The sequence below is a fragment of the Aedes aegypti genome, chromosome 2, assembly GCF_002204515.2.
Source record: "Aedes aegypti strain LVP_AGWG chromosome 2, AaegL5.0 Primary Assembly, whole genome shotgun sequence".
Taxonomy (NCBI): Eukaryota; Metazoa; Arthropoda; class Insecta; order Diptera; family Culicidae; genus Aedes; species Aedes aegypti.
Window position 1 is genome coordinate 212,773,796 of NC_035108.1, and position 14,251 is coordinate 212,788,046.

Below are 14,251 nucleotides of genomic sequence, written 5' to 3' on the forward strand. Positions count from 1 at the left end.
TATATTTTGTTTAAATGAAACTTGGCTTTCTGAATCAAAAATAGTACGCATTCCATCATTCAATATAATTAGAAAAGATAGAGATATTCCTTTTGGGGGAGTTTTGATTGGAATTCGCAATGGTATTGAATTTAAATATATCAATTTATCATTGAATGTACATTTTGAATATATTATTATTTCTGTAAAACATACAGATTATCATTTTCATATTATTTGTTTGTATATTCCTCCTAATGTAAATTTTTCATTATCTGAATTGAAAATGGTTTTAGATAGTGTTCCTCATCCTTTTTATATTTTGGGTGATTTAAATGCCCATAATTTTGCTTGGGGTAGTGATAAAATTGATGGTCGTGGATCATTAATATTGGATTTGATTGATGAATATAATTTAAACATTTTAAATGATGGATCGTTCACCAGAATAGCTGTTCCTCCATTACAAAATTAATGCATTGATTTATCTTTATGTTCAAATAATTTATCTTTTAGGTCAACTTGGAGTATAATCAATGATCCAAATAATAGTGATCATCTTCCAATTTTGATTCGAATGAGCCATTGTATGCAAAACAATCATCAAGTAAATTCTTCTATTCCTGATTATTCAAAAATGTTGACTGGGTTAAATTTTCGGATTTAATTTCTTTTTCACTTATTAATCTTAAAGATTCAAATACTCCAATTGAAAATTACACTAAATTCATCAAAATTTTGTTCAATTGCTTACTTAAATCTCAGAAAAATAAAATTGTTTGCAATAATAAAAAAAAAATAAACGTCCTACATTTTGGTGGGATAATGATTGTTCAATTGCTTTAAAAAATAAATCGGAAGCTTTTAAAAAATTTCGTCGTTTAGGATCTAGAGAAAATTATTTCTTATATTGTAAAGCAGAAGCTTGGTTTACCCGTACCACAAAATATAAGAAAAGAAATTAATGGAAACATTTTATTGAAAACCTTGACAGAGACACTTCATTATCCACATTGTGGTCTGTAGCAAGAAATTTGAGAAATTATGATAATTCTTCTCCTGTTTTAATGGAGTATTCTGATAATTGGATTGATCAATTTGCATCTAAAATTTGTCCAGATTTTGTTCCTCAATCTATTAATTTTAGAACAAAGCAATCGATTAATTATTTTCCAGAGCTTTGTTCACCATTTTCATTAGAAGAATTGGATTTGGCATTATCTATTACAAATAATACTGCACCAGGTATTGACAATATTAAATTTATCGTACTTAAAAATTTACCCTATGAAGGGAAAGTTCATTTACTTGCAATTTACAATTCATTTCTTTTACAAAATGTTATTCCATTAGATTGGCGTTCAGTTAAAGTAGTAAGCATACTTAAACCAGGAAAAGATGCTTCATTGGCTGATAGTCGTAGACCAATAAGTTTACTATCATGTCTTCGTAAACTTATGGAAAGAATGGTTTTAAATCGTCTTGAGATATGGGCTGAACATAATAATATTTTATCTCCATGTCAATTTGGTTTCAGAAAAGGACGTGGTGCTCGTGATTGTACAGCACTTTTGGCTTCTCAAATTGAACTTGCTTTTAATAAAAAACAGGATACTATTTCTACTTTTTTAGACGTGTCTGGAGCTTATGATTCTGTACTTATTGATTTGCTTTTTAATAAAATGAATTCTTATAAAATTCCTTTAATTTTATCCAATTTCATATACAACTTATTTTCATTCAAAATTATGCATTTCTATCACAATGGGTCGTCTAAATTTACTCGTAATAGTTATTTTGGCCTTCCTCAAGGATCTTGTTTGAGTCCTTTTTTGTACAATTTATTCACATGTGATTTTTCATCTGTTATCCCAAATGGTTGTTTTTTAGTTCAATTTGCTGATGATAATGTTATTTCCGTAAGTGGATATAATAGAGAAATAATACGTCATTATATGCAAATTTGTTTAGATAATATTGATTCGTGGGCTTACGATAATGGTTTTACGTTTTCAGTGCAAAAAACTAAATATATTATATTTTCACGTAAACATTCCTCAGTAAGTGTAGATTTATTTCTTAATGGATATGAAATCGAACAAGTATTTGAATACAAGTATCTTGGTATTTGGTATGATTCAAAATTAAATTGGAACTTTCAAATTAAATACATCCAGAAAATTTGTTCTAAAAGGATTAATTTTCTTCGTACAATTACTGGTACTTGGTGGGGTGCTCATCCTTCTGATATGATTATTCTTTACAAAACTACAATACGCTCAGTTTTGGAATATGGTTGTTTTACTTTTGGTTGTGCCACTCAAACTCATTTTTCTAAACTTGAAAAAATTCAATTTCGTTGTTTAAGAATTTGTTTAAAATTAATGAATTCTACTCATACTAAATCTGTTGTTGGCAGGAGTGGTTCCACTCAGAATTCGTTTTCATGAATTAAATTGTAAATTTCTAAGTCAATGTTTCACAAATCAGCATCCCCTTATTCAAATATTAAGTGATTTACACGGAATAAATCCTTCTAGTAAAATGTTAAACTCATTTAATCATTGTTCTACCGAAAACATATTACCTGGTTTTCCAAATACATTTTATAATTGTGATATTAATGTACATTCTTTTCAGACCTTTGTTGATAAATCTTTACATTGGGAATTAAATCAAATACCAAGACATATGTGTGTTCGATATGCCAAATTATGTTTTGAGCGAAAATTTTGTGGCTTCGACCAAAAATTTATTTATTACACGGATGGATCATTAATTCAAAATAGTGCAGGTTTTGGAGTTTATAATATTGATGTAGTCCATTTTCACAAATTGAAATCTCCTTGTTCTATTTTTGTAGCTGAATTGATAGCATTGTACTTCACATGTAACATAATAAAGGATCATCCTCCAAATATGTTCGTTATTTGTACTGATAGTTTGAGTTGTATCAATTCCATCGAATCTTCAAAATTTAATTTTAAAACCCATTATTTAATTTTATTGATACGAAAATTGTTATACGATTTCCATTCTCAGGGGTTTATAATTAAATTTGTTTGGGTTCCAGCCCATAGTAATATATTTGGTAACGAACAAGCGGATTATTTAGCTAAACTAGGAGCTACTCGCGGAATTATTTATGAACGAAATGTTTTTCATTCGGAATATTATGCTAAAATCAAAAGAAATGCTTTAGATTCTTGGCAAATTGATTGGGATTCTAGTGATAAAGGTCGATGGTGTCATTCAATTTTTCCAATTGTGGATGAAAGTACCTGGTTTAAAAAACTGTCTGTCGGAAGAAATTTCATTTGCATGTTTTCAAGACTTATTTCTAATCATTATATTTGTAATAGTCATTTATATCGTATTAACATAATTGATTCAAATTTATGTGATTGTGAAGAATCTTATCAAGATATCGATCACATAGTTTTTTATTGCAAAAAATATATTTTGCTTGGAAAAAAATAATAGAAAAATACAAAAGTTTAGAAATTACAGTACCTATATCTGTTCGTGATATTCTTGGTAACAAATCGCTTCCTATGTTAAAAATTTTATACAACTTTTTCAGAGATATTAGTTATATTGTTTGATATTGCTTTGCTTTTTATCTCTTTCGTTTCAGAAATCAAGAAAATAACCTTCATTTGTACCCTGCAATAATCCTCCCTTTTTGGTTACTTCCTTTTCAAGAATTCGGCTCTGATATGGATCACTTCCGGTTGAGCCTTTAGTTTTTGTAACGTAATAAGAAAAGATAAAGAGTTTTTGTGCCCTTTTGAGAACGATTTCCAATTGATATCACTCAAAGGGGTTTTTCCCTCTTTCAAAATTTTTAGTTCAATAAATAAATAAATAAATAAATAATAGTTAGACTTTGCGAAGAAATTGAAATTTACACAAATATCAGCTAATCTATGCTTTTCAGATGCACTCTCGAGGTATAAATTAGATTAGTAGACACTTTGAAGAAATTTCTGCGCATAAGTGTCCCACTAATTACCTATAATAGACCGATTTTGGCCAAGCTCAGTTTTCTTGATGTGAGTTTTAAACTGAAAGTGGAAGATTGTAAAGCCTATGTTAAGGTTCCGAACAAAGGCTCATGTGGCATGTAGCAAAGTGGAGCCGTATATTGGTATGTGAGTGAATATGGTTAGACAGGACGCAAAGGCAAAGTTGAGGGATAAGTCATAAGTGAGATGAAGACAAAGTAGGAGGTAGGAAGAGAGCGAAAGAGAGAGGCTATTTCAAAAGTTCTTCATTGAAAAATCATGAAGTTTGAAGCCCATAGAGTGATCATCTTCTCAAAGCATGATGCCAAGTTTATTTCTCAGATGATTGCGTATAATACATTCAAGATTGAATTTGAAAATACAAACATAGCTCACCATATTTTCCTTACAGAAATGACCATATTTCGAAAAAAAATCGAACAAACCATAATGTGTCCACAGGCATTCTATTTATAGTTTCTAAGGACCAGGGGGCCAGGGGGCCAACAAAAGACGATTTCCCCGTAGCTTACAACAAAAACACGTTGAAGATAGTTTCTCCCTTTATTTAGTGGCTTACACAATTGTTTACTTATTTACTTGCGTGTTTCTATGAATCGTGTAACTTTTGAGCAACAGCACACTAAAATCAATTTCGTCATTATGCGCCTTACCCAGCTTAAACCCACGTTAATAAGTAGTTATAAGTTAACGTGAAGATCCCAAAACTGTCAGATTCCCCAAAAGCGTCAAATTCCCAAAAATGTCAAAATCATGTTGGCCACGGTCCAGAGTTGCACAATATCAGTCAAATCAGCTGATGGCTGATGTTACAAAACTATCAATATCAGTTGCGAACTATCAATATCACTTTGATTTGACTACCAACAGCGGTGATGCGACATCGCACACTAGATCACAATCACTGCAGAATGAGTGATCACGTGGTAATTACCCACGCTATTAATGTTTTTCAGTGACCAACACACAGTTTTAATCCGTCTGCAGCACTATCGAGAATATCGTACCGATAAATTGCCATTTTAATTGCTTAATTTAAGGCTAAACTTGACCCATCAGTGAAATCCATAGTCTATCGCCATCAATGCACTGGTGATGGAGTAGACAGCATGATGTTGATGTGATACGGAATGATTCGAATTGTATCGCAGTCGGCCTTTACAAATCAGCAAATTTCAAGCGTTGATAGTGACAGCAAGCAACTCTGGTTGACACGCTTAGAGGGCCCGTGGGTTCGACAGCTCGCCCAAGGAAGCATTCCCTGATTCTAATAGGTGTTTATATCCCACAAACCAATACCCATACAACATTTTTGCTCTATTGGTAACGGTGGACACAACCTTACGCAGATGCGAATCACGTAGGATCTTCAATTTATTCCCATTTACCTATCCCACCATGATATGTAATGAAATTAGGACAATCAAATTGAAAAAGTTTGTTTTGCTAGATTAATAGGAATGACTGGCATGCATTCATGTTCAGATGTGATTTTATATATTTTTAGTTTGTAAACTTTGCAACAGTTTCTCCTGGTTTATTCACCTAAAATAAATAATTTTAGCATTAGAGCAAACAATCAAATTTACAAGAATATAAATCATGACTGGGACTCTGTATCCTGGAAACACAAATATATTTGTTGTTGAAAATTGCTTCACTACAAAGATTGCTACGATCCAACCATAAAAAATTATAGTGTTGGCAAGAAATGGCAGATAGGGGTGATTCAAAATTTATGGCATATCCAGCGTAAAAAGCTGGATTGTCCAAAACTAGAAACATTTGAATAAAAAATACTTCATAATACTTAAATATGGCATAAAATATGTCAAATATATGATTTCAGCTATTTTAAAGAGAGTTTGAGGTTTTGACCGACATTTGTTCTAGATCGAACCACTGTGCGGCTTTATGAGCGTTCTGTACATGATACATTTGGTGTGGGTGCACGGCATAAAAATTAACAAGGCAGGCTCTTTACTAATGTAAATATCAAGTTTGATTGTAAACATGTGACGTCACTCCTATCGTACCATATACCTACCGGACCACTAGATCATTTTTTTCGTAAATTTGTTCGAGGTGGATAGGAATGACGTCGACAAATAGCTGTCAGTTTTCGGAATATATCACCTTCTTAATATAGTACACCGTGGTGTGGGTGTGTATCTAATTTGACCGCAGCTTCTTGTGGAAGCCATAGTAGGCCCGACTTCCAGTGATGATGCGCCTCCGTATTTCACGGTTAACGTTATTGTCAGCCGTCATAATAATCGTTTATCGTTGTGCCTAATAAAATGTGGCTTAATTGTCTAGCAATTAGAGAAAAGCTGGATAAAGTAATACACACTTAACACCAGATTGATTGATAAAATATGAATGTCGCATTTGAAAGAGAGTATGTTTCATGCCTAAAACGGTATTTTAGGACGAGCTGTCAAATCAGCACCTTCTCCAGCACCAAATTTTTGGCTTCATTTCAGTTTTCATGGATGACAGCCGTTTCAGTCCTGTGTTTATTCCATCCTCAAGTGTTCACCACAAGCTAAATTACATCAGAACGTCCATGTTGATTCGGCGTTGACCGTGTTGGCAAGACGAGCCCATAGCTCTATCAGAAACAAAGGGCGAAGTGGAACAGGATCAGCGCCATTATTGACCCTGAATTGGGTCCTAAAATGTTTGATGAATTATTGTTTTTATTTAGTTATACAAAAAAGCATGTTACTGCAACTACTTTTGCAATTCTTTCAGCTAAAATAACGGCTATATCAAATTTAAACTTGGATTTTAAAATTGGGTACATAAATGAACTTTGAAACAGAAACCCCACAGGGCGTTTAGTTTTAACACTGGGGTTGTTCCTATCTGACATTTCGGAAGGACAACAAAATACTATCAATTTGTGTGATTTGTGTGAAGTCGGACATTGTCCCGTAGATGGGCTACATCGCGCCCGAAACCGGTCGACAGAAAGGTAATTTTTAAGCTTTCTTGACGTTAGTAAGAACTATAAATGTTATGTCTTGTCTCGCGTCGCGTTTCTCGCGTCGCGTTTCGTGAACAACAAAATACTCCCAAAATTTGAGTTTAAGCCAAGGGGTGTGACAAAATCTATCTATATAAATAAAAATGGAGTGATGTTTGTATGTCACGAAATGGCTTCCGAACGGGTCAACTGATTTGAATGATTATTTTTCCGTTTTGTTCGTCAAGGGTTCCGACGTGTTTGTGTGTATAAAAATCCCAGGATATTCACCGGGAAAGTCGGAAAAACGAGCATGAACGGAACTGTTATTTTGTATGGGACGATCCATAGCGTTTTTCAACAGCCTACTTGATGGCAAGATGAAGTTTGCCGGGCCCACTAGTATAAATAAAAATTGGAGTGGTGTTTGTATGTCACGAAATGGCTTACGAACGGGTCAACGGGTTTGGATGATTTTTTCTCCATTTTGTTCGTCAAGGATTCCGACGTGTTTGTGTGTATAAAAGTTCCAGGATATTTACCGGGAAAGTCGGAAAAACGAGAGTGAACGGAACCGTCATTTTGTATGGGACGATTCATAACGGCTTTCAACAGCCTACTTGATGGCAAGACGAAGTTTGCCGGGACCACTAGACTAAAATAAACATAAAAACATGTTTTTGGGCTTAAACAAACGAAAAACATTAAACAAAATTGAGTAAACATGTGTTTTTCGCCTAAATTTAAGCGTTTGGCTCTAAAATTGGAACAGGGCTTTAGGACCCTTTATGCACACTGATGATGATTGTGTTCGCTCCCAGTCGAGCTTCTTGTTCATTTGTTGTGCATTGTATCAGGCTCCTATCAATTACGGAGTAGCAACTGTCGGGATGTGTGACATCTGTCCCCATATCTATGGGCGGCAATGTGTGAGAGAAGAGAAGCAACCATTATCAGTAAATACTGTAAATGTCCGTGGAATAAATAAGTTCAAACGTACATTCGTAGTTTACCACTGTTTAACGCGATTACCGAAAGTTACCCGGATTGTCCCCAGTATTTCCCTCGCCGGTAGTGTTCCGCTGCGTGACCTGTCCACCGTAGTTTACTCTGTTCTACAGCAACAAGAACATTTGCAGTTAATCTAAGCTAGCTAGTTTCCGTGCACGTCTTCTGATCTCTAAATCTGTTTATAGTTAAGTGGTTAAATGTTTCAAGGTGGCAAATGTTTCCGATCCAATTAGAGTTAATCATTGAAGTCAATCAAATGACAAGTTTGTAAAACATCCCATGGGAAATTTCGGAAGTATTGTATTTTTAGGGAAAACTTTCCGTTTTACGGTGCAATGAAAAGCTACCGCAACTGTCACATCACTGATTTGCACTGGTGAATCATCAGTAGGCTTCAATGATACCTTGGATACCGTCTTGATGATCGTTGTGTGTTGCTATTTTTCATACCGTTTTCTCTTTCAAGCATACTATGATTGAATTGTTTGCTTCAATGATGGAATGATTTCGAAGCCTGCGGTAGAACTTTGACAGCTGCGGTAGAACTCTGCGGCTATCGCAAACTGGAAAATTTTCTCAACAACCGTAATAATTGAAATACATTTTATTATGAGAAAACGGAAATAATGCTATATTTCACAATTACATCTTATCAAAAGTAATATTTTTGCATGATAATGTGACGTCTATGAGTTATTTGTCGTGTTCTTCAAAATCTTTTGTGTACAAAAATAAAGTCAATTTCAAAGATTTGGAAAAGAGATTGATTGTTCGTTGCTCATAGTCTATACTATTCAAGGCTGGTAGCTTTCTTCAGAACTACTTTAATGTCCATAGGAGGAAAGTTTTGCAATAATTTCACATTACTGGCGAAGTCGTTTTCTAGGATTTGTTCGCGAAGTAAACTGAAAACCAAATGCAATGTTATATTGTTGAATTTCAAAACCAATGAAATACTTACACAATCATTGCACAACACACTTTCACTAGGAAGTTGTATCGCTTCTCATCGGCAAATACTGAGTCCCAAATTCGTAAAACGTCTGGCAGTGGAAATTCTTGTGATAACAGTAGTGTCAACCACCGGAAACTATAATATTGTGGGTAGAGCTCCTGATCTCGCAGTTTGGTCCAAACTTCGGAATCTTTCTCTTTTAGCAAGTTTGATAGTTTTGCCATCATGCCTTTGATTCCGTCTTCCGATTCATCTAGCGTTTTGATGAAAAAATCTCTAATTTCGCCCATCAGAGCGGTAAAACAGAAGAAACAGTCGGCTTCCGCGTGTTTGCGATATTCTAAATTGGGATCAGAAGCCATTACGTAATAGATTGGTCCTATAATTTCATTCATGCCTTGCACATAGCCTTGTCCAGGGTTCAGCTTTGCGTACAGAAACAAGATTCGCTCCACCACCTCCCAGTGCGCTTCTAGTCCTTCATCCATTGCTTCGTAACTTTCAGTAGCCCTTTTGGTAATTAAATTGATCTAATGAAAATATTAAGAAAATTATGTGAGAAGCAATTTAAACATCCACAAATTTAAACATACTTGCTATTACATCCAATGAAAATTGTTAGGAAATTCAATACAAAACGGGTTAGCATAAAACTGACGAAATCGTACACAGCAATAATAAATCTAGACACATATACAAACCTTGGTCACACCTAGTCCTTTTCTTTCAACATTAGCTGAACTGAGAGTTGTTGGTGCAACTCTAATATGCAACTTTCGTTCTCGGTTATGGCTAACCACGGACTCACATGGAAAATCTGTGGCCTAAAATGAAGAAAAAGCAAACATTGCATGAGGTGATTATTATTTTGTTTATTCTTTAGTCCTTCTACAGAATATATACAAAAACTGGCAAATGATTGAGATAGGGTCAATATGCTTAGCGAATATTGAGTATAACATGATTTCATGGCCACTCAAAAATTTTAGGGAATACACTCCTTTAGATCTACATACATGTTGCTATTGGATTTTGAGCATCCCTAGATTTGTATAACATTAGGTATTGAATTCGTTTGAAATAAATAGCTAGCAGTATCTGTCTACATGCGACTGGCAGTGGTCATACAAACTATAAGTTATAGTCGAGCTCTTCTTCGATCTAATCGAGTATTCTGGTTCCGAAATATCCGTTGTGTTCATAAAACCCTTTAAAACCTACATACATTGATTTGTGAACTTAATGGTTCTGTAGTTTAAGTTCTCATCAGTATACAATTTTACTATTTTGTTAAAGCGTCTCAAATAAAGACAACTAACTAACTAATTTTACTATAATTCGTTGCCATTTCATCTTGCTTAAGCCTTTTCTTACCCCAGCCTTGCCCCGGTGTACCTTAATACCTGAACTGACTCACATATTAGATCTTTGTTTGTTTAAAAGTTTTTTTCAAAACCAAAATGTGGGTCCCGGAGGCCATAGCCCCCTCGGTCTCATAGAAGTACGGCCCTGACTGCTGGTCAATGATACCTAGTTTCACGATTACAAAATAATTCCATTTCGTGACAAAAGCATTACTAGTCTTACGGGTCACATATATTGATGTGACTTTCAAAAAAGCACCATCTCCGTACCATGTGATTTCACAGACAAACTTAAACTTAAGTAGATGAAAAAAAAACGAATTAAGTACTATACCATTTAATTCCACTATAGTTTGTATCTTTTGACAGATACGCGTATTTCGACCTCAACTGTAAGGCCGTCTTGAATGTCGTGTACTAGACTCGACTTCTATAACTAACGACTAACTATAGTGGAATTAAATGGTATAGTACTAAATTCGTTTTTTTCATCTACTTATAGGTATTCCACTAAACAGCTCGAAGATTTATTACCTTAAACTTAATTTGTTTGAAAGTAAATATTACCTGCTGAAAGAACGATATGTCTGGGCAAAGCCTTCTAACATCCTTGTCGATTTGCAGTAATACTTCATTGTCTTTGAAAAACGTATTCCAGTTGCTTTCAGGCCCATCGCTCAATGGGTGATCGACACAACTGCTTCGGCCTTGTTCCCCATCGCCAGGAGGAATAACCATTTCTTCTAAAAATTAAACACAGGTTACTTTGGATAAAGCTTATCTCCAAAAGAAAACTAACCAATGAACTGCTTGTATAATTCACGTTTCTTTGTCAATGTAGCAGACCAAGTGTCTTTCTTCGGGCCCAAATACCCCAGCATCAACTTCCAACATAGTGAGCGCAATCCATTGCAATCAGGAATACCTACAATAAACAAAATTAGGGGCGTATTTGAAAGTCGTAAATTCATGTTCGTCATTAAAATGCCAACAAACCATAGAAGCAAAAATCTCTGAGCGATTTCAAGTCAATAACGTCTTGCTGTAAAATATCTTCCAGACCAGCAACCCTATTATAGAGAAAGTAGATTTTTCGATATGGTTTAATCAATCCAATAGCGCTTTAAAGCAGCTTACCTTATTTTGTACAGAGACATTATCGGTACATAAAAGATACTGGATAAAATGGAATGTTATAATAAATCACTTTGTGAATGGCTGATTTTTTGAAAAAGTGAACAAAGAATTTGTTCTATAGGACTATTTTCAATTATTTATTTACTAATTTCGCTTTCATTAATAAATATGCGATCGCATCCAGCAGAGTATATTTTGTTCGTTTTGTTTACCAACTGCTACTGAACTATCACATCGACAACTTGGCAAGAATAGACAATCAGCTGCAATTTATAGATTGAGAAAAGGTACAGAGAGGGAAAAAAATCCAACTGGATTTACTCTTCGCTTATTGTATGTTCATTTCTCGTATCTGGTGCTGAACACCAGATGGCCAACATACGACAGAGATGCATTAGGGGAATAGGCCAGGGGAAGTGGTTCACCTAGAGTGAATTTCTGTCAAAGAAAAAGTAGATTTTGTATGAGATTTGACAGAAAAATGAATGACAAGTTCATCCACTTCTCCTGGCCTATATAGAATAGTCGCTTCCTAGTATAGTCAAGCCTTGCTTAGACAAACATGTGCATATGTTAATAGGGTCCTAAAGGCCTGTCCCAATTTTAATGTCAAACGCTTAAGTTTAGACCAAAAACCCATGTTTACTCCATTTTTTAATGTTTTTCTTTTGTTCAAATCCAAAAAACATTTTTTTTAGATTTTGTCACACTCCTTGGCTTAAACTCAAATTTTGGGTGTATTTTGCTTTCCGTGTCCCTTCCGAAATATCAGTTAGGAACAACCCCAGTGTTAAAACTAAAAGCCCTGTGGTGTTTTTGTCGATTAAGCGAACGTCAAACATGATCAAAAGTGTCAAGGTTCATTTATGGACCCAATTTTTCAATTAAAGTTTAAATATGATGTAGTCGTTATTTGAGCGGAATAATTGCTAAAATAGTTGCAGTAACATGCTTTTTCGTGTCATTAAATAAAAACAAGATTTCATTAAACATTTAAGGACCCAATTGTTAAAGTTTTCGTTCCCTTTAAGCTACCAAATGTGCAAATATTAGTAAGTAAAATAAGTAAGCATAAATCAACAAACAAACTCAAGTAGCCAAATAGCACTCCAATACGCCCTACGTGCTGGCAATCCTCACCAAAATATTGAAAACAATATGACTCGACAGGTAATATATAATTTGAAAATGTCTCATATTGACATACTGTCTCTATTTTGTTCTCTATGCTTTCTATGTTGAAGGTCATCAAAGTATGATTTAGAATTTGCAGAATTTGTTTGATCCACTTGTAATCGTATTGTTAATTAAGAAATCTCTTTAGCTTTTAAGTACAATTACAAATAAAACAAAAGCTTTGATGTTTTGGAATCAATTGTCTAGAATGTATGTATTGAAATATATTATTTTGATTTATAATATGACAAAGAGAAAAAAAATGAAAAACTTTAAATCAAATCTGTTTAGAGATTTGTTACAAACGAACTATATATTTCATTATAAATAGTTCTGCATTCATGACAAATACATAAAAATTGCTTTAGATCGATGATGAGTTATCATTTATGAATAGCTTTGATGATATGAAAACATTTAAAAACAATTTTGAAATACCGCAAGTTTGGATGACAACTCCCACATTTGTCTTCAACCCAAGATCGGTCGCACGCGTGTACTGAGTACACGCACTTCCAAAAAAGCTCGCTTTTCATACACAGCTCGAACGAGGTGACGCTGGCAATGGGTGGATACGCGACCGCTCTTGAGTTAATCTGTTTTTATTGCAACTTTTGGAAAATCTTGAAAAACTTACTAACACAGCTAAAGGTCAAAGTACAATGTGGATGTCCTAGAGGTATGACGGCTAAGGTTAAAACGAGTGTTTTTCTTACCCCGAGCAGGCGCAAAAAGCATTAATAGCAAATTTTGACAAGGACAAATGTGATATTAACTTGCAATATACGAGAGATAACAGAACTGAAAATGATGTCTAAAACTAACTATACCGTGAGCATATCATATATAGATTTTGTAAGATCAAACCAATAGCAGCGAGCTATTCATTAGAATTACAAACATCAAATTTTGCTATGGCTCAGAAGTTCCAAGAATAAAATATTGATATTATCTTTAGATCTTTCATCTCTTATGTCAATCAAGGCAATATCACGTTTTGATGACCAGTACAATACTAATGCTCGGGGAGTCACAATAATATGTAGAACATTAATCCGGAGTCTTGTTATTTCACGCGAAATACAGATTGTCCAACTAACCCTATGACGCGATCGGTGATAAATTGCTACCGCTTCAGCTTACTAAGCAAAAGGTCATGCGAACAATACCGGTCGCGTCTCCTATATTTTTTTTTCTTATTACCCGCCACTATCCCCCACACCAAAAAGCTCACATGAAGAGAGAGCTTCCTGGTAGTGGACGCAACAATCTCAGCTCTATCTGAACAGCAATACAAAAACACAAACTTAATACGGAGCTGAGATGCAACAAATAAAAAAATAACTAGGAAAAATATATTGAATAAAATTAATAATAACATTCGAATGTGAAGGGCATGACATCTCAGTGGAACAAAATATTCCTTTTAAGGGAGCCATCTAAAAACTAAATTATACAAATGAATTTTAATATAACGTGTTACTGGTAGTAGGTGCAAAATAAAATAACAAAATAAATATATATGTAAGATTAATGAAGGATATCAAGAAGATGCAGTTTATAATGTTGTTTCAATTTTATTTTGAAAATACGACGATTGGAAATCTGCTTAATTTCATCCGGTAGTTGA

General features: G+C 34.2%; 1 protein-coding gene across 3 annotated transcripts; it reads right to left on the reverse strand.

Annotated features, from left to right (window-relative positions):
* Positions 1-8,702: 8,702 nt before the first annotated feature.
* LOC5576984 (TBC1 domain family member 13) lies at positions 8,703-11,708 on the reverse strand. 3 transcript variants are annotated; one of them, XM_021843890.1, is made up of 8 exons: positions 11,446-11,708; positions 11,305-11,378; positions 11,108-11,233; positions 10,876-11,048; positions 9,646-9,768; positions 9,538-9,540; positions 8,951-9,474; positions 8,703-8,894 (listed from the first exon to the last, which is right to left on the reverse strand). In XM_021843890.1, the coding sequence occupies exons 1-8, from the start codon at positions 11,463-11,465 to the stop codon at positions 8,780-8,782; spliced, it is 1,158 nt and encodes a 385-aa protein (XP_021699582.1). In that variant the 5' UTR covers positions 11,466-11,708; the 3' UTR covers positions 8,703-8,779. The 3 variants fall into 3 exon arrangements, with proteins under 3 accessions (XP_021699582.1, XP_021699580.1, XP_001663085.2); XM_021843888.1 differs by having other exon boundaries at positions 10,876-11,051; positions 11,446-11,704; XM_001663035.2 differs by lacking the exon at positions 9,538-9,540 and having other exon boundaries at positions 10,876-11,051; positions 11,446-11,702.
* Between the last annotated feature and the right edge of the window lie 2,543 nt (positions 11,709-14,251).

Coding starts and splice junctions, on each gene's coding strand:
- LOC5576984 (XM_021843888.1), bottom strand. CDS start 11,465: ATGTCTCTGTACAAAATAAG. Junction 11,379..11,445: donor ATGTCTCTGTACAAAATAAG/GTAAGCTGCTTT, acceptor TCTCTATAATAG/GGTTGCTGGTCTGGAAGATA. Junction 9,769..10,875: donor ACATATCGTTCTTTCAGCAG/GTAATATTTACT, acceptor TCTTCATTTTAG/GCCACAGATTTTCCATGTGA.